This window comes from Maniola hyperantus, chromosome 13, assembly GCF_902806685.2.
Source record: "Maniola hyperantus chromosome 13, iAphHyp1.2, whole genome shotgun sequence".
In the NCBI taxonomy this organism is placed as follows: domain Eukaryota; kingdom Metazoa; phylum Arthropoda; class Insecta; order Lepidoptera; family Nymphalidae; genus Maniola; species Maniola hyperantus.
This window is the reverse complement of record NC_048548.1, coordinates 6827560-6838134: the sequence shown is the minus strand read 5'-3', so window position 1 is coordinate 6838134 and position 10575 is coordinate 6827560. Positions and strand designations below refer to the sequence as shown.

The 10575-nt window shown below is 40.1% G+C and overlaps 1 protein-coding gene and 1 long non-coding RNA gene across 2 annotated transcripts; both read right to left on the bottom strand.

Moving 5' to 3' along the window:
* Window positions 1-36: 36 nt before the first annotated feature.
* On the bottom strand, window positions 37-854 carry LOC117988022 (uncharacterized). Its single transcript, XR_011237448.1, has 3 exons — window positions 760-854; window positions 470-661; window positions 37-387 (listed from the first exon to the last, which is right to left on the bottom strand). It is a non-coding gene; the product is annotated as an uncharacterized lncRNA (long non-coding RNA).
* Window positions 855-1650: 796 nt separating this feature from the next.
* LOC117987866 (uncharacterized) lies at window positions 1651-9804 on the bottom strand. Its single transcript, XM_034974933.2, has 6 exons — window positions 9516-9804; window positions 8099-8248; window positions 5500-5652; window positions 4653-4946; window positions 4347-4516; window positions 1651-1813 (listed from the first exon to the last, which is right to left on the bottom strand). The coding sequence occupies exons 1-6, from the start codon at window positions 9715-9717 to the stop codon at window positions 1667-1669; spliced, it is 1116 nt and encodes a 371-aa protein (XP_034830824.2). The 5' UTR covers window positions 9718-9804; the 3' UTR covers window positions 1651-1666.
* Between the last annotated feature and the right edge of the window lie 771 nt (window positions 9805-10575).

Below are 10575 nucleotides of genomic sequence, written 5' to 3'. Positions count from 1 at the left end.
ACAATTGGGGTTATAAACTTAATTTTTGAAAAACTGTAGCTTTTCAGACAGACTGTTTTAAAATATCAGTGTACATTTGTATCCTTCGTGCGATACTTAAATCGATGTGCTTGTCTTCAACTCCAACAATTAGTCCGCCAATAATTGAAGGATCTACCTTTTCAGTTAGTTGAATATTCTTGCCTTTTTGGACTAATGTCTTCAAAGCCTTCATTACGGCTTGACGAGAGCTATCATCGAGCGGCTTAGCAGTGACTACTTCACATAAAGCTTCATTTCTATGTGCTACCATTACAGTTATGAATGTTTGAATAATGCGCTTTAACAATTTCAATCGGCCATTTTCAGCAACGACCGCTAAAAAGTTAACGGCAGTCGGGGGCATCCCTAAAATGACAAGAAAAAGTTCAAGCATTTCTCTGTAACATCCTAGAAAAACTATGTAGAGGCAATAGTTTCCAACTGTTACCGGATTCTTCACCGACTTGTTTAAAAAGCTTAGCTTTATCGGCTGACGTTACCATACTAGTCTCGAGAAAGTCGATTATTTTAGGTTTAATCAGCTCTTTCTGCAAACCCCGAAGGTGTTTCTCGACCTCGTCAAGTTGCTTCAGTTGTAGCGCCGCACTGTATAAAGCCGCAACATATCGTCCTTCTACACCTATTTTATAAAATATTATGTAGGTAAACCAATTTAAATAAATACAGAGCTTGAACTTGAACAGCTACTCTAAAATGGAAAACTTTAATTTGACTTACCAAACACGGGAATAGGTGTGTTCTTTGATTTTGGTGCAGAGCACATTTTTCTCATTATTATTCGAAACATTTACCTATATTTTATCAACAACGAGTTACAATCAGCTCTGTCTGTATTTTTGGTGTAGGCGATACCTAGGTTTGGTGCCAATGTGCCAGCCAATTTAAGTGTCAACGCCCAACCGTGTCAACATATCAATAAAACAAAAAGGGTCAGAGGTACCATAGAGGTACTACGTAGTCTACGTCTAGTCTACGTGTTATCTTTGACTGCAAAGTATTTAGGATTTAGGTATTTTTATTTCAAATCGTGCCAATGTATTCAATTCGCCATTAAATCGTTCGCCAACCATTGAACCTATCTATAGCCTGACCAGAAATATAAAACAAACGGAAGAGTGGCTTCGTTTTTACCACGTTTTTACCCTTTGGGTACGGAACTCTAAAAACTTGCTCTGGGGGCGTCACTAGTTGGTCTATGGTCACTAAGGATCTTGTATAAATTAGATCCAAGGGTTTTCCAAAATATGGCGAGGGATACGACGCGGCATTGACCCCGCGACACCTATCTACGCAGCCTTCGTTAACCTCTAGCGTCAGGACACAGTGCTATCGCCCGTCTTTGATTTTGCTAGCGTTCTAATAACACCGCATATTATTAGAACATACGCGTACATATTACATATCGCGCGTAATATGTATGCGCGATATATGTACGCGCGTACATATATCGCGCGTAATGTATAAGTACATTACGCGCGTAATGTATTTATACGCGCGTGTACCATTGCTTGGAACGATGGGAATTATCTACTAAAACATGTTATTTGGATATTTGAAGTAAGGAATCAAAAAAATGCAGTTATAATTATAATCACACATTATTTTAATTAATATGTAGCCGTTATTACATAAGAACGTCATACTGGAATGCTTGATCTGTTTCCAAAAGCGCACGAACGTATAGCACCAGTGAACCCAGAGCCGTAGCTGACGTCAAGGAGTTACAGGAACCGCCCTCAGATGCTGCAGCCTTTTTCACTCGATACTCTTCCTACAGATATGAATTTAATAACTTAATCTATATAAAAGGAAAAGCAGACAGACTGACTGACTGCTCAAACCACAGGACGGACGGTTCGGGCTGAAATTTGGCGTGCAGGTATGACGTAGACATCCGCTAAGAGAGAATTTCTGAAAATTCAACCCTTAAAGGGTTAAAATAGGGGTTTAATATTAGTGTAGTCCACGCGGACGAAGTCACGGGCATAAGAGCGGAAATATAGGGAGTATAATAATATCAACCTGCCTACTGTTCATTTCTTGTGGAACCTCGTACTTATAAACGTCACTCAATTTTAATAAATTCCTAAAAAGCCGATAACGCATTGGCAGTGATAACTCTGCAAATGTTCATGGGCGGTGGTAGACGATGCCCGCGACTTCGTCCGTGAGAATTTAGGATTTTAAAATCCCGTAGGAACTCTATCTGTCATATAGAACAGATGATAATAGATATAGGATAGCAATCCGTCTCCGCGATGCCAGCCATCCCCCTCTACCAAACAGACAGCCATACACACTATCGCATTTTTAATAATAGTAAGTAGGTAGGTATACTTAATATAGTATAGTATGGACCAGTATATCCATACTGGATTATAAACAAATATTTAGATGAATACCAGGTGAAGCTTTGGATAACTTAGTCGTTAGGACGTCCACCTACTAATCGGAGGTCTGGGGTTCGATCCCGGGCACCTTCTACCTCTAACTTTTCGGAATTATGCGCGTTTTAAGTAATTAAATATCACTTGGTTTTACGGTGAAAGAAAACATCGCGAGGAAACCTGCATGCCTGAGAGTTCTCCATAACCGGCAGGGATCGAACCTGCATCTTCTGGGTTCGCGCCCGATGCCTTGACCACTCGGCCACGGTCTCGCTTACTGCCAGTGACGAAATTAGTGATATGTTAACTCAGTACTGAAGCGACTGTTCACTTCTGTTCTGCTGACTGTGTGGTTACGCAATTTTTAATATGTATTTAAAATTATTTAGTGATGTCCTTGAAGTGTAGGTAAAACACTAAAAAATTATAAAAAAATATAGTTCTGTATAATGTTCACAAAGGTGTGTGAAGTCTGCCAATCCGCACTTGGTAGATTATGGCCAAAACCCATACCCTCTTAGAGGAGACCGGCGGCGCGGGGTGATTACGTATCTCGCGACAGGCTTGCGATAGGCGTAAATCTCGCGATCAGAGCCACAAAGCAAAATAGGAAACAGAAGAAGAGAGACAGCAAATGAACTGTCGGATTGCTATTGCTGTCGCGTTGCTGTCGCTACTGCAAGGTTTTACGTAATCACCCCGCCGTGCTCTGTAGTGAGCCGGCGATGGGTTGATCATGATGAATACCAGGTAACCGTCATCACCACTTGGTAAGGTTGTAATTAATTGTTCCTCGATTGCAGTATATAATATGATCATAGTATGTTCATAGGGAAGGTGGTATTCAATAAACTGACTTCTCTAAATATAGAAAATCATTCTAAAGAGTCTAATAAGAATATTATCCGTATCAAGAATTAGTATTCAGACGTCAATGCATTCAGAAGTCTGAATTGGAATGGTTAGTATACATACTAGGTTAACCTTTTCGCGTGCTGGCACTACTGAAGTTTCCTTAAAGGTCTTAATTCCCACATGGGTGTGGTTTAATCTTATTTACCTGCATAATCGCAAATGTAATAAGAGCCACATTGTAGAAGTTCTAAGAATCAGATAATACTTAATTAAATGTCATTTGTTGACCTTGTTTGTATTAATTAACGTTGAGGGGCGAAAACCTTAACTCACGCAATGAAACACAGTGCACGATGTAAAAATCAGGGGTAGGCCGCGAGTTTAGAATTTAGATCACACGAGGTATAAAGTCCCGCAAATTGCTATTACGCTGGAACCATGCCCCATTAACATCGAAATGACGTCATTTTGACGTCATTTTAACGTCATTTGACGCATATTTAAGTAAAAATATACCATCAGCTCGAAACTTCAGTCTAGTGCTGACGTCACTACAATGGTGGCCACGCGCATTAGCAATTTGCGGGACTTATTTTAACTTTCTATGTCTATTATTGTATGGCGCTATGCTTAGTCGCTAATTCGCGCCGTGCAATAATGGCCTACCTAAGTCATACGTATACGTAGGTATCAAAATCTTCTATTAATGTGTAGGTAGGTAGAATAGGCAATCGGGGTGGAGACGCCCCGCACACCCGCACAATCCCCGCGCTAACCCGGTGCGGAATAGCGCGGGTGACGTGCAGCTGTACGGGGCGTCCACCTGCCTCATACTCCGATAGCCATCTCGACCTGTCGCGTACTATATATACCTACCTAGGTGCTAGTAGAGTGAGTATGAGAATAGGATACAAAAGTATCGTTTGCAAAAACGTAATGGTACTGTTCTATGGTAACTGCCGAGTGTCGTCTGCTCAAACTTTCTGCAGACGGCACTCGGCAGTCGGCAGTGACCTAGGTACCATAGCATAGTCCACACACGAATGAATGTGAAAATGCTACCTCTCTTTCTTTAGGCGGCGCCGAGGAGGCAGGTCCAACAAATCCAGTAAGCCTTAGAAATGGTTGTCGATCATCCGAATAACAACCTTTGGGTTCTTGCCATGACATGATTTTGTTCATCCACCGTGGCTTTACAAACTCTCCATAGCCTTGGGAAGCGCAAAACAGTACTGGAAGCATGAGAAAGAAAACTTTCCTCAAACGTTGTTTTGTCACTATTTACATTTTTAACATCTACCGTTAGATACATGACAGTTATTTAAGGTATCTGTAAAATTGGTGTAGGTACTAAAATAACATACGTACTCTGTTGCATAAATAGTGTTCTAGTACCAGCCGGATGATCCCAGGCCTCTAACGACTTCGTTTCTTTGTAAACCTGTATGCAAAGCTTGTAGATGTAAGCGGAAATATCTACGCCTTCCATGCAGTCAAAGAGACGTGCAAGAATCATTGCACGGACGCGGCTAGTTTGTTGGAAAGCTAGCCCAGATCCCTGCATGAGTTGTGCTTGGCATTCTGGCGTCATCTCGCAACTTCCATCGGTTTGTGTAGTCTGTGTTTCCATAGCTGATATAAGCAGTTGCATCATGCAAGCGTCTAAAATAAGATCACAAAAAATTACAAGACTTGTTCAGAACTATTATGTCAAGGTACTTTCATCTTCATTATTTCTATAAAGATGTAAGTAGTAAACTTACAATCAACGCCTCGTCGTGTTCAATTAATTTGAACTAGAAAACGGCCTTCAGTCGATTATTCAAAAATCGTGTCAGGGCGTATGGGTACACAATAAAAAGTAGACCATTACCCAATAGAACAGTTGTTCAAAAAATCTGACGTAAGCCACGTAGGTACCCTGAATCTTAATCGTCAATGAAGGTGACAAAACTCCTAATAGTTACCTAGATTCTCTGTTTTAGAAAAACAGTTGTATTTTTGTAGGCCACAAAGTTACTTTTAACATCATAAACTACGTATCTTCGGCACTAAGTGCCTAGTAACTTTCTACTACATCCATTGTCACTTAGACATGCGTTGACGACCTTAATAAAGCATCACAAATTCACTATGATGGGTCACTATAGGTACTTTGATATTACTTGCTGCAGCAACAACAATAATGGCAGAAACAAAAATCTGAGAGGCTTACCAGCTGCTTTTCTAGTTGGCATCTTTGTTCTTGCCTCTTGGACGTATTGTTCAAACTGGAACCGAAAAGGCTTCTGTGTGCCCATCGTACCGATAGTCAGGGGCTCTAGCAGCGATGAAAAAACTTCCAAATTCTCGAAAATAGCTTTGGCCACTGAAATAAAATGGCGGATTTTTTAAACTGTATATACTGTTTAATATCTATCATAATTATTATGTATATAAAATATGTTGATGTGATCTTTATGAATAATCAGACACCGCAGACATCCGATCTTACCTAATATTAGAAAGAAAAACAACAACATTGTAAAAATTTACATTATTTGCATCATTACGGAAATTGTTAACCGTGGCCTGTGACTCATAATAAATAATAATAGAGGAAAAAAGGTAAAACTTTCAAGTGATTTGTGACGCGAATTATATCAATATGGATTATCTTCTCTATATATAAAAATGAATCGCTAAATGTGTTGCTCATCGCAAATCTCGAGAACAGCTAAACCGATTTCGCTAATTCTTTTTTTATAATATTCCTTGAAGTACGAGGATGGTTCTTACGGAGAGAAAAATTTAAAAAATTTGAATCGACTTTTAGGCGGCACGAAGTTCGCCGCGGCGGCTTGTTCCAAAATAAAATAAAAATGTTATTTTTTGCAACTACATACTTATGTATCTACCTATACCTTCCTTTCTTTCAAGAATTTTTAAGAGCATTCTTCATCGGGAACTAGCTAGCATACCCTTTTTTTAACGCTGGGAAATGCGTTTATTCATCCCCCCCTCCTGGAAGCTAGCCAGCTAACCAGCCAGCCAACCAACTGGAGGGAAGGTATGTGGGACTCGCCGGCCGAGAGGCGACCGGAATACCCACTAAAACTCAGCGGCGCTCCTGCGCGTCGCCTGGTGACTGGGTCACGGGAACACCGAAGCAAACCACCGCGACCCAGCTAACGACATCCGCCGAGGCGGACCCACCACCGGGGACCCCGCTCACTAGGTCCTCACACCGCACGTCAGAGGCGCACCGGCGAAGTGCGTGCGCCTCCCGATCCGGGGATCCACGGGCGACAACTGGAGACTCCGCGCACGTCGCCCGCGTCGTGACCGCGTCCCATCCTCCGCCTTGTCCACTGTGCCCTCTGCTAGTCAGAGGGACACGCGGAGAAACCTCCCCCCTACCAGGCCATTAGCCATGGCTAACAATATCCCCGAAGAGAAGATTATTAGCCATGTTACCAGGGTGCACCGGCCCGAATACTGCTCTTCCCCTCGGATGCCCGATGCCCGGACCAGCAGCACCCAGGCATACTGGGAGGTTACCTGGCTGGCACCCCAGCTGACATACCCTGGCTTCGCACGGTATTGACCAGCATTGGCATAGGTAACTAGGTACCTATTGAAAATAATACCTACGTCGCAATTATAGTATTATCAACGTTCCTAGTGAAATGTTTGGAATAATGGTCTACACCGAATTGAAATAGATTTAAATATTTTAGATGTTAGGAAATGTGCAAGTAACTATAGCACGCGACAGGTCGAGATGGCAATCGGCGAGCAAACGTCCCGCACACCCGCACAGCCCCCGCGCGAGCGTGGTGACGTGGTGTGGTTGTGCCTGACGTCCCCCCACCTCAGACCCCGATTGCCATCTCAACCTGTCGCGGACTATACTTAGTACATTGATGTAAAATAGGTGGCAGATACTCAAATCGCTGACGTAGCTAATTGAATAAGCTAAAACTTAAATAAAAAGGGGTACTGATATAAGAAAAAGCTTCCAGGTATGTAAGAAGATAAAACGAGCAGGTAGTACATGTATACAGTCTTTAATAAAGAACGATGTCTACTTCCTTACAAGATGAATCTAACAGCCATACTAACAGCCTATCTGTACAGGAAAGTAACTGACAGTGTATCGCGCACGTGTGGTTCAAAGTTACGAAAGCACAACCGAATACGCGTCAGATGCAGGCTTCGTTTCATGTTTTTCCATACAAACGGTTTATGTAATGATGCTTACATGGCATGCGAATAGAACCTTGTCACGTTGTTACATGCAACTTTTTCAATAGAAATGTCGTGATGGTGTTAGATTTGAAAATTATTTATAGCACTAAATAGTTAGGTAGGTATACTAGATGAATTTCGCGACTTTGCGTGGATTTAGGTTTTTAAAAATCTCGAGGGAAGTCTTTGATTTTCCGGGATGGATTGCCATAGAAACGAAGGCTAGCGCCTCATCTGCTTTAATTAATCTGCCCTGTATCAGAAATCTTTTTTTTTACTCCATCTAGGTGAGCGAAGCCGGGGCGGTTCAGCTAGTTATTAATAGTTTTTTTATGTTTTATGGAAATGAAAATGATTAGAGCCATAAAATGTCTTAATATACGACGAAGAGTATCTACTAACCACAGTAACTAATGATGTTTAGTACATTTTTTCAGTTATTCAAGAACATAATTAAATTAGTAACTACCTACTATACCGCCTTTCAATATATAGTATATGTAATATTATTATTTTAGAGGTGATGGAGGTGATCTAGATACTAAGAAAACAAGGTCTTCTACACAATATATCTACCTACTTACCATATTCATAATCTTTACTGCGATACACTAGAGTTGCGAAATTTGTGCCATTTTGAATCCGATCCATTCTCCTCGTGAGGTTCTGTAAATTCTCCTTCAACTTTGCTGGCACCGATTTGTCCAATTCATTTATTGTATACTCGAGTTGACCTGAAACGTAAATCTTATCAGTATCACTTATCGCTAAAAAATAAAATAATCGATCACATGAATTAGAAACCATTTAAAATTAGCAACCCTTTTTGGAAAGTAGTGGGCGATTTTGTAATTACTTAACTAACCATTATGTTTTTAATAAAACTGAAAGTGGACGATTCCTGTGATTTCTTTAGGTAGGTACCTACTACATTATATTTTGAAAGTTACGCGGTGATAGCCTAGTGGGTATAGGACGTCTGCCTTCTAATCGAAAGTCGGGGGTTCGATCCCGGGGACGCACTTCTAACTTTTCGGAGTTATGTGCGTTTTAATCAATTAAATATCACTTGCTTTAACGGTGAAGGAAAACATCGTAAGGAAACCTGCATACCTGAAAGTTCTCCATAATGTTCTCAAAGGTGTGTGAAGTCTACCAATCCGCACATGGCCAGCGTGGTAGACTATGGTCAAAACCCTTCGTCTCACTCTGAGTGGAGACCCGTGCTCTGTAGTGAGCCGGTGATGGGTTGATCATGATGATCATGATGAACCGCGGGAGGCATTGTTATCGATATAGAGGCCAATACCGTATTTTTTAAGTTTTTGTCTATTTGTCTATCTGCAACGCACGCTGAAAACATTAAACGTATTTAAATTTTAAACGCAACTTGGTTTCCTTATATCTAATACTGTGGGTTAATCTGGCTAATACGACACATAGTTTTTATTCTGAAAAACAAGGATGGTTCGGGATGACGATGTTGCTCTGTCTCATGTAAAAGTGAAGATTAATAATTGATGAATAATTCGGAACTGGAGGCCGGCGGAAGTCCTCACAAGCTAAATAACACCAAATCGATGGCGCTAAGTTAACTACTACTACTTTTTAGGGTTCCGTACTGCATCATATGAAAAGACTTTATTTGTGCATTCTAAAACTGTTTTTATTTATTTTTATGCATGATAGTTTTTGATTTATCGTGCAACATGTCGAAAAAAATACCCGAGTACGGAACCCTCGATGCGCGAGTCTGACTCGCACTTGGTCGGTTTTTAAGCATACTAACTAGCTTACTAAAAGTATAGATAAAACACAAAATATGTTATATAGCTAAACGTACATTTTCATTCCTTCCATGTTAATAACAAGTTCAATTTCGGTTAAAGTAGTTAAAACTTATTCAAATGTTGGTTCTGTAATTTCGAAACTGGTAATAGTAATAGATACCTAATGTTTTTAGAGGAGGTCTAGTTTACAATATTTTTACTGCTGTCTTACCTCTAGCCATTCCAAGAGCGATGTACCATTCTGGATCTTTGGAGGGCTTTTTTTCGTAATAATCCAACAATTTGTCCAGCGTGAGGGAGATCCTGTACACTTTGGGGACATTATATATGAAGTCTTGCGTATCAAAGTATGGGTAAATGGAGAGAGTTGTCCCTATCAGTGAAATCAACAAGGCGATGTACTTTCCATACATTTTGCTCTGCACTGACTCTTTAAGGAGTGAAAAGAAACTTGCAGCGTAATAAACCTTAGGCCACACGTTAGCGGCTGATTGGGTGTATTGATCGATAAAAATATTTTATCGTAGGTACACATACCCATTTAAATTACTAGACTAAATTTTAAAAGGAAAGTGTTAAAAGTTATGTTTTAGGTCAATTGTTTACTGTTGTGTAAATATACAAAGCTGTATGTTAACAACCTACCTACTTAGTCATTAATATAATATGATGTAGGCATCTGCTAAAAAAGGATTTATGAAAATACAACCCCTAAGGGGGTGAAATATTATGGTTTTGAAATTTGTGTAGTCCACGCGGACGAATTTGCGAGCATAAGCTAGTAAGTTACATCAAATTGTTTTTTTTTTATCAATTGTATTTTTGTATTTAGATGAAAAATAATAATTGTTTTAAGTTATAGGTATTAGGTATACCCACTCTGCGGCTTTCTATTTCTGGAGCTAGGACAGTTAATTATTTAGTGCCTAGGGCTTCATTGTCAATTATGTAACTCCTAGTAGGTACCTATTCATAGAGAAGCTTCCTGGTTAGTTAATAGAAAGTTTGCTTAGATAAATTGAATCTTCTTGATATCTGCAGCGTTCTCGTTGATTTTATGCCTATCTACGAGGAGTTGAATCCAATTTTACCTACTAAACATAAAAGTCTGATATAATATTATTTGGGATGTCTGCGAATTACTTTGGTAAGTAATTTCCACTAATTTCTCGTCCACAAAATATAAGTTGCTCTGCGAGCTATGTTAGGTATCTACATATCTCTCTCAAGGATAAAATCCGGAACAAGGAAATTCGCATAAGAACGAAAGC

Coding starts and splice junctions, on each gene's coding strand:
- LOC117987866 (XM_034974933.2), bottom strand. CDS start 9,717: ATGTATGGAAAGTACATCGCCTTGTTGATTTCACTGATAGGGACAACT. Junction 4,947..5,499: donor GCCAACTAGAAAAGCAGCTG/GTAAGCCTCTCA, acceptor ATCTTATTTTAG/ACGCTTGCATGATGCAACTG. Junction 4,517..4,652: donor AACACTATTTATGCAACAGA/GTACGTATGTTA, acceptor TCATGCTTCCAG/TACTGTTTTGCGCTTCCCAA.